The sequence below is a fragment of the Idiotropiscis lumnitzeri genome, chromosome 5, assembly GCF_059441095.1.
Source record: "Idiotropiscis lumnitzeri isolate Australia: NSW breed Sydney's pygmy pipehorse chromosome 5, RoL_Ilum_1.0, whole genome shotgun sequence".
Lineage (NCBI taxonomy): Eukaryota > Metazoa > Chordata > Actinopteri > Syngnathiformes > Syngnathidae > Idiotropiscis > Idiotropiscis lumnitzeri.
This window is the reverse complement of record NC_142395.1, coordinates 24,698,004-24,715,840: the sequence shown is the minus strand read 5'-3', so window position 1 is coordinate 24,715,840 and position 17,837 is coordinate 24,698,004. Positions and strand designations below refer to the sequence as shown.

The 17,837-nt window shown below is 42.6% G+C and overlaps 1 protein-coding gene across 5 annotated transcripts in view; it reads right to left on the bottom strand.

Annotated features, from left to right (window-relative positions):
• Nucleotides 1–17,837, bottom strand: part of kif26ba (kinesin family member 26Ba) — a 72,333-nt gene that overhangs the window by 4,637 nt on the left and 49,859 nt on the right. For 2 of the 5 annotated variants that reach the window (XM_088296649.1, XM_088296654.1), the window contains exons 6-25: nt 16,001–16,216; nt 15,642–15,735; nt 12,806–12,951; nt 12,330–12,446; nt 11,063–11,249; nt 10,770–10,959; nt 7,895–8,066; nt 6,541–6,858; nt 6,293–6,472; nt 5,541–5,673; nt 5,217–5,448; nt 4,882–4,983; nt 4,620–4,747; nt 4,227–4,406; nt 3,883–4,151; nt 3,014–3,647; nt 1,963–2,837; nt 1,312–1,544; nt 1,088–1,237; nt 708–934 (exon numbers count right to left, since the gene is read on the bottom strand). In XM_088296649.1, coding sequence (XP_088152775.1) covers nt 708–934; nt 1,088–1,237; nt 1,312–1,544; nt 1,963–2,837; nt 3,014–3,647; nt 3,883–4,151; nt 4,227–4,406; nt 4,620–4,747; nt 4,882–4,983; nt 5,217–5,448; nt 5,541–5,673; nt 6,293–6,472; nt 6,541–6,858; nt 7,895–8,066; nt 10,770–10,959; nt 11,063–11,249; nt 12,330–12,446; nt 12,806–12,951; nt 15,642–15,735; nt 16,001–16,216 — 4,783 coding nt within the window. The remainder of the gene's footprint in view (nt 1–707; nt 935–1,087; nt 1,238–1,311; nt 1,545–1,962; nt 2,838–3,013; nt 3,648–3,882; nt 4,152–4,226; nt 4,407–4,619; nt 4,748–4,881; nt 4,984–5,216; nt 5,449–5,540; nt 5,674–6,292; nt 6,473–6,540; nt 6,859–7,894; nt 8,067–10,769; nt 10,960–11,062; nt 11,250–12,329; nt 12,447–12,805; nt 12,952–15,641; nt 15,736–16,000; nt 16,217–17,837) is intronic. The other 3 variants (XM_088296653.1, XM_088296650.1, XM_088296651.1) reach the window with 3 other exon arrangements.

Here is a 17,837-nt window from a genome sequence, read left to right as displayed (position 1 = left end):
GCAATTTTCTTTCGCGCTGCTTGAAATGCTGAGTGAGCATGTTAGCGAAGCACATAATAGGACACCACAAGTAAGTAGTTACGATGATGAATTTGAGACGTTCTATCGACTGATTATGCAGAATAATTGTAATAATGGCCAATGTATTACATCTTTGTAATTAATAATGTGGCAGGGTATACAAATTACACGCACACTTTTTAGTTTAAGTAGCCAGAGAAAAAGCCACACAAGAGCAGAGATAACTTCTCCACCATGCTATTTTCTTGTTTTTTCTCCGTAAATTATGAACAGTGTTCTATAAATAGTATAGTCTTTTCTTTCTAGATATATTTTTTTCATTTCACATTTCTTTTCAATGTAGCCGTAATACTTCATATAATAGTCATCTTTCCAGTAGGCTCTTTTGTATTGAATAGAATAGAGTTGAATAGAAAAAGGCAATTAAGGGAAATTCAGCTTTTACAGCCACACACAAGCACAGGAAAAGGAAAGTCTTGAATGAATTGTATGCAGACCAGTCTTTCCGTAACTGTCCAATCAATTAAGCAATAACGTCATTAAAAAAGGTAATAAGGGGAAGTAACTCGAGGGTTGCTTGAAAATTTCAGATCTTTAGAACGGCCAATATTGCATTGAGGAAAACCAAAATCCAAGGCTTGCACATTTGAACACCAAGAAATTTCATCTTCAAGCAAACGTCTCACCTCCTAAGTGTCCAGCGTTACTCCTGCTCTTCTTGTTGCTCTTGGAGCTGCGTCTGGAGGAGGTGGTGGCCGAGCTGTGCTCACTGAGCGAGTCTTGAGCGGAGGAAGTACTTCCTGTGTTCTCGCTGCTGTCTCTTAGCATGCTCTCGTAGCCGCTGCTGCCTCCGCTGTGGTAGAACAAGGCCGTCTTCCCCATGGCCGGAGGCAGTTCCCCACTCAGTACGCTGCTGTGAGATGCCGAAATAAGATCCTTGTTTAGAAAATTGTTGAGCCACCCAATAAGAAATCTTTGATCGGAATGGATCAAAGCATTTTATTGCGATTAAAACTGTTCAAGATCCTGGATGATTGCCAGTCTTCACAAACAGCTGGCCAAATACCTGTTGTCGCTGGCATGGCCGCTGCTGCAACGGTGTGCTTTTCGCGGAGCAGTGATCTTGCTGTAGGGAGAGGGAAGGCTTTGGACCACGGCTGGCCTTTCCTCCCCTGGGCCTCCTCCATCAACACCTCCTGCTGTCAGTGGCCCTCCACTGTGCAGAAACAAAATGTCATGAGATCTTATTTGTTATTGAGAAAAATCTTGGATGGGGTAAAACTGGCCAACCTTGCCCCTCCGGTGACTTTCTCCTCTGCTGGATCTGGACCTCCTGTCTGGGTATGATTTCTGGAGCGTGAACCGCCACTTCCTTGGAGAAGCTCTGAGATACGGCCGTTGACAGCCCGTAGGGGCAATTTGGCAGCCAAACTTCCCCCTCGACTGCGGCTCAGAGACTGCGTAGACCAGGATGCAGGAGAGGGCCCTTGCTGCTGCATGGGGCCCTGAATTGTGCTTTGAGGCTGTGGAAGTGGACACAAAGCTTAGAACAAAGGTAGTGGGTAGTTCACAGTAGTGACGGGAAAATGAAGCTTCAAATTTGCTTCATGAACCAGCTGTTGTATTTTTGAGTCCTCTAGAAAAAATAGCAATTGTGTGCTTTCGGCCTAATGTTGAACAGAGAGTGCCATCTACAGGAGTCCGAAAATACTACAATTGGTTCATGAAGCAGATTTGAAGCTTCATTTACCCATCACTAGTTCACAGCCACATTTATTACAGTGCTACCTTGACTAACCAGCTCACTTGGAACTTAGATTTTTGCTCGAAACCCAAAGTAAAGCAATTGACCAAGCGATGGTCTCAAAACCCGTGAGTTGGGGCAACTATAAGTCAAGGCATCACTGTATTGGTTCAGTCTTGATACAAATGAAGTCATACTTTTCCATTAGGGGGGAGGCTTGAACTTCTACTGGAGGCTTGGCTAAGAGACTTGGTAGAGAAGCTGAGAGTCTTGGTGCTGGATGCGGACAGACTCCTGGATTTGGGACTGCTGGTCATCAGCAGCTTACTAACAGCGGAGATCTTTGACTGACCGCTTGATTTGGCAGGCGACTGCGGGGCGCTGCTCGAACCCGTACTACCTCCGATGCTGTTTCCAGCACGAGTGAGGCTGCGACCGGTACGAGGTATGGAGCCGTCTCCCTTTAATCCCCCCCCTCTGAGGCTCTCAGCCCTTTCCAGGGAGAAGCAGTCATAGTGGTGCGAGCCACTGTGGGCTCGGCCAAGAGAGTTAGTTCGGCTTGCAAGTTGCTCCAGCTTAGCGCTGAAGAGTCTACTACTGTCTATGCTGGAGCCATGTTGTCTGGTGCCGCATGCATCATCTGTAGAACTGCCCAGCATGGACACCTCATGGATCGACTGATGTAGCGGACTGGCTGCCCTGTTGCGTAGGTCAAGACTGGACTTGCGTACAGGTGGCAACGGCGGGATCCCTCCCTTCTTGTGGGAGAAGAAGCTTTGTTTTCCAGTCGATCCCCGGCGGTCAAGTGTGGAACGTGGACTGCAGGGAGTGGAAGAGGTGGTACTGATTTTCTTGTACTCAGTTGTGTTATCTGAGCCGTCTTGGCGGTTCAGACGATGCCAGGCACGAGGGAGACTGGCGGTTCTGTGAATTTCAGGGTTGTAGTTATCAGCCAAACATTCTCCTTGGGCAACACCAGTGACCATCTCACAACCATCCACAACTCTCTTGAAGGAGTCTGGAGATGACACCACTTCTCCGCCTGAACTAGACCCACCATGATCTTCAACTGCTGACAAAAGAATTGAAAATCAATTATAACAATTGTAATCCACATTCCACAGACAATCTGCATTGTTAATTTTATTAAGAATCAGAATCGACCTCTATCAAGGTTGAATGGAGGAGAGGATGCCGCAAGACTGATGGATTGGTGGAGGCAAAAACAAAAAAAAGGTATTTTCTTACCATCCCTGCAGAAATTCTCAAGGTTCTCATTGCCACCTAATTCCGTCTTCTTCCCTGATTGGATCTTTGAATGCCCATCCTCACTCTTCACTTCCTCATTGGGCCTCCCATCCTCCATGACGCGCACCAGCCAGGGGTCCTCAAAGCTCATCTCACTGGATATGGAAGCTAACTGCTGTGTGTTGAACTTTGTTGGTGAGGAGCAGATCGTAGGTTCCTGGACAACCAACGGCTTGATAGCTCCACATGAGTGAGGACTGATTGGGCTCTTGAAGGTAGAGAGGTTCCCAAGTGCTGCCAAAGACTGGATGGTCGTTTTAGCCATAGATGGAGGCATTTTTCTCAGCCTCTCCTTGGTTGGTGTTCCTTTCTCCTTTCTGTTATCAGACAGCGGTCCCTCCAGACTCCCATTTCTAAAACGTCCGCTGCTTCCATTATCTACAGACCCGTCCAATCCTAAGGAAATTTGGTTGGGTTCAGCCAAGGCTTCCCCTTGATGACTTTGGGACTGGCTGAAGCTGTGGAGTGAGTGATCACCGTCACTGCACCCACTCAGATCACTCATCCAAGAGGAGATAGGGGTCATCACGGACGCTATCGTATCCCCCTCCATGCGCAGCTTGGACATTGCTACCTGTAGTAGAATTTTATTGACAAGGATAAAGAAATGCTAGCAGGATCATTTTTTTATCAGCGACATCTTATGGATTGGGTATGGCCTTCATTTTGTTACTCAAATTTATACCTGGTACATGACATGTGGACAAAAGCTGTTCAGTAGTAGAAGCAATCTTCTCATTTTGGAACTATTTTATGCTTACCATTATCACATTCAATGTTTTTCTGATCGCAAAATCAAGTAGACCAACCTCTGCCATGGCGACAATCTGTGTAATCCCAGAGCTTGTTGCAGTCACATGATAGCTCTCTGCAGCTCCATCCTCAACCGGGCTTGTGAGAACTCCGCAGGACTGGGCGTCTACAGAGTAGCAGTCGCTATTGAAGCTGATGATGCTCGGTGGGCGACAAGTTTGACGGTGTGTCATCATGCGAGCTGTGTCGTCGAGTGCTTCCTCCTCTCCTGCGGCCTCTGTGTATACTGATAGTTCCTCACACAGCAATTGATGTCCAACGTGACCTGCAGTGGTCAAGTGTGTATCATTTCAGACCTCAAGACCCTTGAGTTGTTGACGCAGAGACGAATTTCACTCACCATCTCTGTGTGTATCCAACGGTATGGGAGGGACGTCATCGTCACAAAGTGTTTCTGCTGAGCCCAAACTGGTAGACAGGGATGGAATTGGATCTTTGACTTGTGGACTCATACCAATCGGAGATGTTCTGGACAGTGGACACTCTGTGGAGGAACGACCGCTGTCTGCAGCCAGGCTGTCTGCATTGTAGAAAATATATTGATAGAATTTAATTCCTATGGCAACCAGTCATGTGGTCATTTTCAATCCCAGTTGACTTGGGGCCAGAGGCAGTGTCTACCCTCGCAGACTTAAATACTATGAGTATTTGCCGCTTTTAATATGGGAACTGTCTACCCATCAAGCTAACAATTTGTAATAAAAATAAGATCCGATTTTTTTGAAAGACGTACTGTCAGAGGTCAAAACTTCTGTTGGTTGTCCATCCTGAGCCAAAGTGTTCGAAGACAGTGGAGATATTGCTGGTATCACTCCCTTCTGAGTGTACACTTTACACCGCTGAGACGGTGAGGACGGCGGTCTGGCAACACACAGACGTTTGGTTTGATTGGATTTTCATTTATAAGTCCACAAGCAAATATTCCTTAGCAGGACGTTAAAAATTCATACAAGATCAAGACAGCATTTCACTTCATTAGCGATACTGAACTTCACCTGTATTCTGAGGTTTTCGTCAGGCTGGCGATGCCGAGGCGTGGGGATCCGAGCGGCCGTGTCTTCCCCTCTGTGTTAACGCCCATGGTCAGAGTCTCACGACTGTCCGGGTGAGAAGGTTGTTTTTTTTTTAAATGACAAAATGCCTTGTGTACGCCTCAAATGAGATCAATTCCAAAAGTTTTATCAAGATGACAATGAACACGATTGCTTTTGTCCATAACTAGATTTTGGTGAATTTTGGTTGGTTATCGTGATTGTAGTTGGAACTGCATAATGTCCAAAATAATTTGCTTTGTGGGAAGTTCTGATGTGATCACTCAATCTTGTCTCACCTGTCTTGCTGGTGCGAGGCCTTGGCCCTCTGCAGAGGGTTTGAGACGTTGCTTCCTGTAATCGTCCTACTCCCAGACACGAGGGTGGCCCCGGAACTCTGAGCCAAACTGTGGATCATGGAATGCGCCAGCTCCGCCTCCTCCACCACCTCCTTGATATCTTGCAGCTGCTCATCATTGGTCTTTCTCCTGGAAGTTTCTGTTGAAGAAGAAGGGAGCTGGACTGCACCTCCTAGGGGGGTAAAGTTTGACACTTACTTTGAATTCACACACAGAGAAAGATTCCAAATGGCTCTCTAAATTATTTGAATGCAAGTGATTCACCTGTTTTGGCCTCTATGTCTGATTGAGCAGCAGAAACATTCTCAGCAGGCGTGATTGAGTCTTCGGAAGGGAAACATGGATCTTTGGATCCTTGTTTACACACCGGAACCTCTTCAAAGGGAAACTTTGCCACCTGAACAGAATGAATGACAAAGAACGCTTAGTTAGATTGACAATGTTTATAATCGTGTTATAAACATTTAATAGTCGAATAAAGAAACACTAGATGTACTAAGAAACACCTCTTAAATAATTAGATGGGCCTTTGCAAAATTTCAAGTCTGACCATTTATTTTAATCATCATTATCATCAAGAAGTCTATTATTTTATATATCATCATAAACAGATTAACCTATTTTTTTTTCTTCTGTAATAACTGATTCATGTAACCTTCAATATCTAGCAGAGGTTGGCTGAGCTGCTTAAATTTATTTTTCTCAAGCTGCTACACCTCATCCAAAGTCATCTGGGGCCCCACCTGGGAGACACATCTCGATATCTATTTTATTTCATTGTCAACTTTCTGCAGTTGTAATGGCCAGATGTTGCAATATTTTTGTCGGTAAAAGTATATTATACAAAAGTATATAAAAGTTTATTAAGTATAAAGTATATATGACTTTGCTGCCCAGCACAGGTTGTGGCAAAACGTCACATTATACTGAATGCGCGCGACTCAAAAATTTCTCTCCAAATATTTATAGCTTGAATGTTCCTCAGCAGGGTAGTGAAATATTATTGTCGTCTTCACCTCCTCACTGCCATCAATGCAGTCCAGTCGCTCCTGCAGCTCAGCAAAGGTGTTACATTTTAGGCACTCGGCCCCCTCCTCGGGCACAGGGGCCAATGGGCAGCCTAGAATCGACTGAGCGGACTGAGCCTGAGACGGACCACCCTGCTGGTCCTGGCTCTCGGTCTCGGGCTGCACCTGCTGAAGCAGAACTTGAGGAATCAGTCATGTGATCCTTTATGTTGGATCATGACCGAAATGTCATTTACCTTCTGGACCGCCTGACTTTGTTGCGTCTCTGATTTTGCTCGCAGCAGGGCGGGAATTATCGGCACAAACTCCGGCGGACCCTCATTGTCTGTCAGCTCTCTATCTGACACCGCAGCCCCGTTGGGACCCACGTAGATGACGGTGTCACATGACTGCTCGCTGCTCGAGTATTGCTCGTCCTGGTCGCTGGACAGGCGCAGCAGTGGGAGGTCTGAGTTGGGGTCGCCGCGGTGATGGAAAGGTCGCAAATGGGTGGGTCGACGCATGCGACCCTCTTCACAGGAGCTTTCTCCTCCTGACGAGCTGGAGGTGTACTGCTGAGGACAGATGATGATGACGGGGACACAGAAAATGTTATTTTTCTACAAAGTGTTCGATTCAATTTGCGCTTCACAGGAGAGCGACAGAGAAAGATTGAAGTCTTTTATTTCTAACAATCCTCATCCAAGAAAGCGATATAAATATCTAATCAGTCTTGCGGCTTTATATCTCATTTGATGATCCCCATTTAGCAACAGTGAATGTTCTTCATTCTGATGACAGCAATTGAATTTTGTGTTTATTTTTGGACCAAAGAAGCCTTTTGCATTTACTTTTCTTTTATTGAGTAACTTGAATGTTTGGGAGAGGAGAGCACAATCTTATTACATGCTCATAAAAACGACAATAGGTGTATTTGAATTTTCATCCAATGGCAAAGACACTTAAAGGGGAAGTCAACCCCCAAAATTTTATTGACACTAATATGTTCTATGCACCTCCATGAGTCAAAACACGGAATTCTGATTAATATTGTGTTAGTGGAATTTGAGTTAAGCAGTAAAATCCAACGTTTTTCGTGACTGACAAGGGGCGGCCATTTTATCACTTTTTGTCGACTGAAAATGACATTACTTTTTCTCAAGGCTCGGGTCATGACCAATTATGGCGCACCTGTTTTCTGAAGCTGAGCCGTGATTGGTCATTACCTGAGCAACTGTGATGTGGGGAAAATGGCCGCCCCTCTCATTGACAAAACGGTTGAATTTTCCTGCTTAACTCATTTTATATTTTACAAATGCCGTATTAACTGTTTTGACGAGTGGGGGCACATAGAACATATAATTGTGAAGAACATTTTTGGGTTGACTTCCCCTTTAAAGTGCCATAAACTTCCTATTTCAGTATATTCCTGGCCACTTGTTGTTAGGCAGTATTCATGCAATTTCTGCCTGGCAACATCTCTGCCTCCAACCCCATTTAAAGTAAAATTAACATTTTTTTTTTATTCTTATGCTGTTTTATTAGCAGCTACTGGTGGCCCTTTAAAAATATGATAAATGAACTTGAAGCAAATGTTTGATTTCGACTCACCACGGTGACCTTTGTTTTCTTCTTCTTCATGCGTAGGACACGCGATGCGATCTGGATGGTGGAGAGGCTTTCGGAAAAATCCGCCGGCGAGGCCGAGATGTGAGCGATCATGGTGGTGCGGCAGTTCATGTTGCCTAGCGACTCCCTCAGCAACATGGTCAGTTTGCTCTCCCTTGTGACAGACACAAATGACAGCGCATGGTATGGGCTCGAGAAATTCATGGAGTCATTCAAAGGGTTATTAATAGCATCAGTCACAAAGCCTCCAAATATTTTATAATAGAAGATTATGCTAATAGATGAGAGTTGAAAGGCAGAAGCGATTAGAGAGGCAAACTTAATGCTAATCATTCTGTTCTATATATGGATTAGCACAAGCAAGCACAAAGGTTTTTAGAGAAGCACTGCGGATATTACGCAGACTAATATTGGGAGTTTCTCTTTCTCTTCACGAGATAAAATTTGCAGACTGGAAAGTGAAAGTACACTGTGTGTTTAAGAAGTATGCCGCTGAGGCCATTCGTGCCTTTTTTGTGCAATCAATACATGTGTCGTGACCATTGATCTGCTGCCATTATCCCTCTTAAAAAACAAAACAAAACAAAACAAAAAAAAAAACCACATATTTTGGGCCTATCTCTCGCAAACACGTTTGCATTCAAACACATTAACGTTGACCTCTTCCATTTACTCCCCTGCTTACTGCCACAGGGTTAAAAAAAATAATTTTCTCTCTCTCTCGGAGAAGAGAGAGTAACATCACTGAATGCTTAAAAATAAAGCATTCATGAAAGATTTATTTCTATCTCTTCTGTAATTTTTAGAGGGATTCCCAACCATGTGCTGTGAGTGAGCATCAGATGTGCTGCAGGAAATTATCCAAATGGCTCCAAAATTCAGGATTCATTTCCATCCATCCATCCATTTTCTAAGCCGCTTCTCCTCACAAGAGCCTCGAGGGTGCTGGAGCCTATCCCAGCTGTCATTGGGCAGTCGGTAGGGTACATCCCGAACTGGTTGCCAGCCAATCGCAGGGCACACATTGACGAACAACCATCCGCGCTCACACTCATACCTAGAAGCAATTTAGTGCGTCCAATCAACCTGCTATGCATGTTTTTGGAATATGGGAAGAAACGGGAATACCCGGAGGAAACCCACGCAGGAACGGGGAGAACATGCAAACTCCACACAGGAAGGCCGGAGCCGGAATCGAACCCACGACCTCTGCACTGTTTGCCATTCATAAAACAGAGCAAGTCATTGCGTCGTGTGAAACTACCAGGTCAGCTTTTTGTTCAAATCAGGAACAGATTTCACACTGAAAACGTGGGTAAATTTAAAAAAAAAAAAAATTTTCAGTATTTACCGTATAATTTTGGTGACATTTGTGTTTGGGTGTGCTGTGAGATTTTTAATTTTTTTTTTTCTTTTGATGTAAAATATGTACCAAGGCTTAAAAAATAGGGAAATAATTACTGCCCACGTTGAACAAACATCCCAATTCGGTTCATTTAAAATCAGTCGTACAGCTGCTACAGTCAAGCGGTGCCCCTTGACTGAATTTTTAGGAAAATTACAGTCGTGTTTGCACTATAATTATGTGTTTTCTTGTGTCAGGCTGTTTGCAATAAGCCACCGCAAGCAATGACAACAAGATGAATTTGTCACAAACTCGAACAACATTAGCCTTAACAGACCATGTGTCATTCTGTGTTGAATGGCGATAAATTGAATGTTCATTTTATTTATTATCCCTTCCTCAAACGGCCAGATGACAAAGCTAGATAACTTTCCGGTGTGTGTGTGTGTGTGTAAGTATTAAATGCAGTGGCTTCCTCTCAAACAAGGCCAAAGCTTCACCAAACGCATTTCATCATGAATCGCGATCAAGTAATCCCACCCCAGCCTTGAAGTGACATGCTCACACTTGAGTCTTGTCGAGTCGAAATCCTTTCCCAATCCCACATTTAGCTCGAGCCACCAAAGTAAAAATCCAGATTCACTGAGCTTGTTTTTACCATGTAAATGGAAGCGCTGGTGATTTAATTAACCCAGCATGGCGCACGCAGCCACATAGCCTCCAGAAGAAGGCAGCAAGGAAGGAAGGTAGAATTAAGGGAAAGGTAGAGAGAGAGATTTGCATAGTGTACAACCGCTAATGCAGACTGATTTTTTTTTTTTTTTTTTAATATTTATTTACTGTTTGTCCTCTGCTTTTTGTTCGCCTCTCTTCAAGTGTTTATCTTTCTGGCTCCTTGTAGCTTTCATCACAAAACCACAGTGATGAATATGCAACAGCAGGTGTTGTTTCTGACATTGACTCCCGAAAACCTTGGGATAAAAAAAAAAAAACCTGACACTTTCTTTTCTTTATTGCACTCCGGCTTTCTAAAATCTTATTCGACAGTTAACCTTGCACAGGGTCCTCATTACCTAAACCAGGTGTGGGCAAACTATGGCCCGGGGGCCACGTGCGGCCTGTTAAACGTTTGAATCTGGCCCGCCGAACTTGAAAAAAATCAAATGAATAAACCTTAAATACTGTGGTTTTTCAAAGACATATATTTTGTTGTAATGCTTTTGGTCACTTTCATTTCAAATTAAATGCATTTTTTTTCTTCGATGAGGTGAGGTTGCCAAAACATTTCATCCATCCGCTCCAGGTCTGGCCCCTCTGTCAAATTTTAGAACCCATTGTCAAAAAGTTTGCCCACCCCTGACCAAAACGTTTCAGACCTCCACTGTTATTGGAGTAGATTAAAACATTCGTCTATATTTCCTCGTTGGACTTTGTGGATTGATTAGCATCTGTTTTCAACCATTTTTTTTTTTATTGTGCTTGTCCTCTTTATGGTTCCACGTTGAAGCTTACTTGTACGGGATGTGTTTGCTCCCGTTGACCAGGGCCAGGATCACGTTGCCGAGGGCTGACAGGGAAAGGCAAAGAGCTGCCGAGCTGGGCGAAGAATTTTCCCTCCCTTTCCCGGTCGTCCCACCTCCGAGGACACCGACATCGCAGCTGCCCAGGTCCAGCAGATGGAGGCGACTGCGACCTCCGGACACTTGCAAGGTGGTAAAAAGTGGATGGAGAGTTTAGGAGACGAGCAGGGGAATGTTAAACAAACATGTATTTTATATTTGATTAGCAAGAAAATGAGAACTCACTTCCTCCCTTGCCTGTCTTCTCCATGCGGTACTGGTAAATGTGCAACGTAAACAACATGTGCGAATTCCTGTGGTCTTCTTCGGTGGTGTCGGGACGTTGGCTGCTGTGACGGGCCGCGATGGCTGCGTCCAGGAACCAGGCTGCCTTCTCTGGAGTCGGAGCACGCAGTTCGGATTGGTTCTGGAGCTGGCGGTAAGGATGGGAAAAGAGGGATTATGATTTCAGAACACAGACAGCCAGACAAGAAGGGAGGGTGACGTATTGATGTTGTCATGCAAACCACCCGGCGTGGGTTTGTATGATTGGCATATTCAATTAACACCTGCTACTGTGTGCTCTTGTTTTGATGAGATATCTGCGTGTGCGTGCGTGTGTGTGTGTGTGTGTGTGTGTGTGTGCAGGGGGGGGTGTGCGTGTGTGCGTGTGCTTGCTTTACTGCAGGGTATCATTACTTAATGAGATTATCTCAGATTGGTGGGGGATTACACAAATGTGTTTGTATCACAGCCCCTAATCTCATAACTGTATAACATTGGACACGCACACGCACACACACATACTTTTCATTTGTACTCTTTTCCCCCCCACAAAGAATTATCATGATAATTGTAATTGAAAAAAAATATGCTGTATGATCTCGCCATGCTTGAGCGTGTTTTTCTCTGCATACTGCGGCTTCTGCCCACGGTTCGATTCTTATAAGACTCTGAATTGCCCACGTGTGAATGTGATTGTGAATGGTTACCGTAATTTCCAGACTATATGGCCCACCTGTATATAAGATGCAGCAATTCTTTTTGGAGAAAAAAAAAAAACAAAAAACGATGTACAAGCTACACTAGGGTATAAGCCGCAATTTTCTATGTTGAAAAAAATGAGTTGTTTACTGCATGTACAGAACGATTTTGTATTGTGAATGCACGTAAAGGTACATAAACAGATTATTAAAACGGAGCCTTTTAACACGGCAACAACTTTGCTAATTAAAACAGAACAGACTCAAGAGAAAAAATAAATCAAGATTTATCTAGCGTATTTTCTGAACTATAGAGCGCCCCTAGTGGTGGAAGAAAAATCCACAGAAAAGCCGCATGGTTCAAAATCAAGGAAAAAAAGTAGTGGCTTATAGTCCGGAAAATATGGTCATTTTCTATGTGCCTCATGACTGTCTGATTCTCACATACATACATGCATGCACACAAACACACTTATACACACATTCATGAGTTAGTACATTGTAATAAATCAATTGTAGTGTGTTTGTACCTGCATGCCACAGATGGGGTCCTCACACAGGTAGACTCCAGGTGACTGTCCATCCTGCAAGCTTCCAGTGGCCACCTCCGACAGTAAATCCTTTAAATTCTCCTCTTTGCCCCAAACCTTTCACAAGCACGTCCACATAAACCAAAAGTAAAGCAATGTCCACTACCATGTCATGGATTGGATTCACAATAAAAGGTTAAAATATGTTAAATCGTTAAGACGAGTTGAATTGGGATAGTTTGGGCTTGTTTGTTTGCACATTTTTGGGAAGTTATGAATACCAACATCTGAAAAGTATCTTTTGACATTCCGGTTTTTGAAGTCGCCACTGAAAATAGTTGTCAAGTATTACTCCGATATTCTGTCCAGTAGGAATGCGTTACATCTACACATTAAATTGCAAAAGTTAGGTTGTGTGCCCTCGCAGCTGGTAGCCCCGATGGAAAGGTGCCAAAATGGAGGGGAGCAATACTTACCTCAACTGCAGACACACGGACAGAGAAGCGCGCCCCTGTTTTCTCCCTCCTCTCATTGATGAGCTTAAAGAGCCAGGAGATGGCACAGGGGATGATGCCGAGCGTCTGCAGGGAGTCGTGGCGGCCAATCATGGTGTAAGATTTGCCTGGATTAGACAGACAGACAGACAGTGTGTGAAATTCAATGTGTGTGAGGCGTGTTTTTCCCTTGGGCACACACACACACACACACACACGCACACCTGCTTTGCTGTCAGGAGACCAGAATCCACAAAAAAAAAAAAAGTGACATCCTAATGAAGACTTATAAGGAACATGAACAACCCGTCATGTGAAATGTGTGTGACACGGCGGAGGATCAAGTGCTTGTCAGCAGCACTGTAAATTTACAATGTTCTCGCTTTCCTCCTGCATCGCAATGTTTCTCGGAGCATTGAGACTCAATATCGCAACAGTAATGTAATTGTTACAAAGAGATAAGAAGAATTTTTTTTTTTTTTTAATTTTCGGTAAGGTTCATTAAGAATTTTAAAAAGTCAAATTGGTGCAAAAAAGGGGCGATAATTATTTTGGTTTTAAATATATCACGTGACAAGATATGAATTACCTCAGTTATTGTATGTTGTCAAGTCACTAATATTGATGGTAAGTTGATTTCTGTCATCACAGACTTGAAAAAGATAAAGTAATATGGCTGACTTAAAAAAAAAAAGTGAGACAGTACAGTATGTGCATGTGACATCTATATTTGAATATTCATTAACTGCTGTCTGGAGTTTAACACATTCGTCCCATCTTTAGTTGAGGGAAAATGGGCGGCTTGGCTGTTGCTATAGTGATTAGCTTGACTATGTCAGGCTTCATGGATGCAGTAATGCATGTTGTTACCTTTTTTTTTTTTTTAACATATCGGGAAATGTTGCATGGACTGGATTAGATGCGGGAAGAATTGGAGTTGATTTATTTTAACGACGCATGTGACAATCTGCACTTATTGCAGTAGATGTGCAGCACAGTATGTCGTCAAAAATAAGGTCAAAGGATTTTAGTAGGATTTCATACAGACGACACATTTTGTGATGTGGTTTAAGAGGGCACTCAAATTAATAGGAAAAAAATATATAGATTTTTTTTAAATTGACTCTAGTTGGAAATGGGGGGGGGGTTACATTTTGGGAAAACTATTATTATTTTTTTTTCCTTACATCATATATTTTCCTCAGTTTTCATAATTGTATTCAAAATTTTATTTATGAAATGTCATCAAAACTTCACATTTTTAAGCAGGTCTGCCCGTTTTTTTGTTTGTTTTTTGTGTAGTTTAATTTTTAGTTTGTTTCTTTCCCATGTTGAAGAAAACAAGTGCACTTCAGAACTTCAACTTCCTACCCAATTCGAGCAAAGTTCATAATCTAATGTTACTAATCATGTTTATCATTGGGATTGTGGCGCAGAAATGCACTGCATCGTGCTGAGAGCCATTTCTAAATAAGATAAACAGTCCCAGTATGTTGCCGTACAGTTTTACACCTCTCCACACAATAATGGAAATTAGAAACATACTGTCCAATATCTCACAATTAGTTACACTTGGCCATCATTTCTGCAAAGGCGGAATAATTTGCATTCCTGAAGATCCTCCAATAAATTCAGTCACATTTGGACATGGACTCATTTCTCCATGTTTGTCGAAAACTTGACTTTATGAAAGCAGACTGTGTGAGCCAGCGTGTGTCTACAGCCAACAGCCACAGAGCCCACCGTAAATGCTCAGTGTGTTACTTCCCCTATTTTAATTAGTGAGAAACTTAATGCCTTTGTAATGCAGCCTCATTACTCCGGATGGCCGTAGGGGGACGACATCAACGCTCATCTGTTGTAACAGCCGTTCGAACGAGGGAGGTCAGCACGGCGCGCTATCACCTCGTAGAACAGTAATATTGATTGAAAGAGCAAAGCCTACTGCTGTTTGATGGATTCGTGCGCGAAATAAAAAACGACTCACTTATCATTTATCAAGCACAACTGAGCAGTGACGACCACGAGTCAGTCTCTTAACACGGGCGGGGATCGACCTCAACTTGTCCATCATGCATATTTATATACTTGCACAGAGATTCTTAAAGTGTACTAATGGTAATCTCGCTCGTGCATAGGCGTCAAACTCTGGCCCGCGGGCCAAATTTGGCCCGCCGTGTAATTATATTTGGCCCGCGAGGCTAAACCAAATGACTTGTATATCATTTTACATTCTATATGTTAATAGTAACATTCAAAATGAAAAAAAAAAATAAACATTGTATTGCATTAATAAAACCACTTATAATAAAAATTTAAATAAAAAAATTATATTTATATATATTTTAATAAATTAAATGCTGGCTCGCCGCTTTGTTCAAATTTTACTTTTTGGCCCATTTTGAGCACCATGAAAAGAAATCACTGCCTTAATGCAACTCACTTGTAATTAACTTCTAAGTATACCTTTGCATTTAATATTTAACAACTGTTAAGGCCTCCTACGTTACTGTATTTGAATATTGTTCATGATGAGGATGCTTGGTGGGATATCATTTATTATTTTTTGGGGGGATTTGGTGTCGAGTTTTCTAAATGAACATGGATGCTGGTTATGACATAGTCTGTAGTGAGACATCCCGACCCTTTTAAGATTGCCTTTGGAAGGATTAGGAAAGACGGTGACAAAGTAAACCCGGAAAGACACACTAATCTACTTCTTTCTCGCACTGATTGATGAGGGCCAGCCGAGGCACACTGTATTTTGTCTAGCACATTTCTGCCTGTGTGTGTGTGTGTGTGTGTGTGTGTGTCGCACCCAGCTTGGAGTGTCCAAAGCAGAAGACGCATCCATCTGCTCCATTCACCACTGACTGAATCACCTCGGCAACGGTTCCTGCGCACACTTCCGCCTAGCAACAGGTATGGCAGGAGAATCATGAAGTACCAATTAGAGCTGAAGTCAAAACCTGATGTCGGGTTAGCATTTAACATTCTCACGTTGCGACACAGAGAAATGGATGGATGGAGGGATAGATGGATGGATGACGATGGATGAATAAATACATGTAGATGGATAAAAAAGGATCGATGATAAGTCGATAGCTGGAGAATAGCGAGATAGATTCACAGATGGGCGTAAGGTTGCGGTACCGATGACTTGGCCTGCCCACTGACCTGCGACGCATCAGGAGGGAAGGCGGCGTCAAAAGTAAACATCTTGGGAGGCACCTGGCTGGCCCCCGCTCTCTTCTGTGAGGCGACGCTTGGCGTCTGATTGGCTGACGGGTCCATGATGGTGATCTGTTTCTTCCTCGGGTCCACTTTGAGGAAAGAACTGGACTCCGCCACGTTCGACTGAGATGCCGGACACACACGCACCATCACTTTCACCTGACGGCCGCCAAGAAGAAACATCATTAGGTTTGAATTTTGACAAAGTATGTTGTGGAAACACTCAATTGCCACAATATTAGGTACGCCTGCACAATTCAATGAAAAATAGACAATTCCTGTCTTTAGCAAGATCTTGAAATTGAGAATTAAAAATCAATGGGCATAGAAAACCACAATGGGCATCTCTTGGATGTTCGCATATATTCTAAAAAAAAAAAGCACTCTTAGAAAAATTTAAATATTTCATTGTCTAATGAGATTACGAAGACAAAATGTGAAGCTACACACAAACAATTGGCACTTATGACTTCAATTTCCAAATATCCCGTAATTGTCAACTCGTCTCCCTTTCTCTCCCTTCACCTTTCCTTACTTCTCATTAACTGTCAAAATCCTCTTAGCAGCTTTTCCATTCCTCCTACTCCCATCAGAAACTGTTTGCAGCCTCATTTTAAGCACTTGACAGTTGCCATTGTTTGCTTTGATAGCTGAGGGCGCAACACGCTGCGTCATCACTTCGGATTGCTCGAGAAGCCACAAACGCACTCTACTGACTTTAAAAATAAACATATAGTTTTTATTTACGTGTGTATGTATGTGTTCATCTTCCAAAATACACTAAAGCGGCAAAAAAAGCGACTAGTGTTTTAGAGGAAATATTCAATATTTATAAGCATCTTGACAGTGAGCCATTGTCTTATCAGATAGTATTTTTGGCATTACTTTGTTTATAAAACATATATTACTGTACCACCTATCCCTGTCGAGGGTTGTGGGGAGCTGGAGCCATCTAATTTTAAATTGAATAGCAGACTCCACCCTCGGCTGGGTGCCGGTCAATGGATTTTACCATGCATTGTAATTTATAGCTTTGACATTTCAGAAATTCCATCTGGTGGTTAACCTAACTTTTAATTTATAAATATTTATAAATATATTATTTTTATTATTATTTATTTATTTATTTATTTTTATGAATACGCAATGTGCTACAGAAAAAAAGGGACAAATTAAGAATCAGCAAAATAAAAAAAAAATTGGGAAAAATTTACTTGCATCACTGATTTAAAAAAAATGTGGGTTTTTTATGCATTTTAAGTGGAATAAAAAGCCAAGAAAAATGTACGTGTCGATGTAATTAAATTTCAAACTAAGTCAGATGAATCAACAGCATCACTGCTGGTTGAACCAAGTACTGCACTCCATGTTGCCTCAATAGCTTCAAAAACATGATTAATCAACAATTATTCCCACACAATTGTCAGAGAGGCTAACGATCAACTAATCAAAATTATGCGCATGGCTACCTTCTATGAATATAAACCAACTTTTTATTTATTTTTAACGCATAATTTCACAACCGAGGTACAAAAACAATAAGGGAGCCGTTCCAAGGTCACGCTTCGCTGAGCAACCCCATCTTAAATGACAACAAAGTTATGAAGTGTAAAAGCATAAAAGCCTCTCTGGTGCCTGGTAACTAATATAAAAATATATTATGTATCCCATATTGTACAAAGGGGGATATAAAATCCAAAGAGGCCTTAGCACACAGTGTGTTGCTGTTTATGTGCACATTCATCTCTCGCTCTCTCACTCACATCTAATAACATATTAA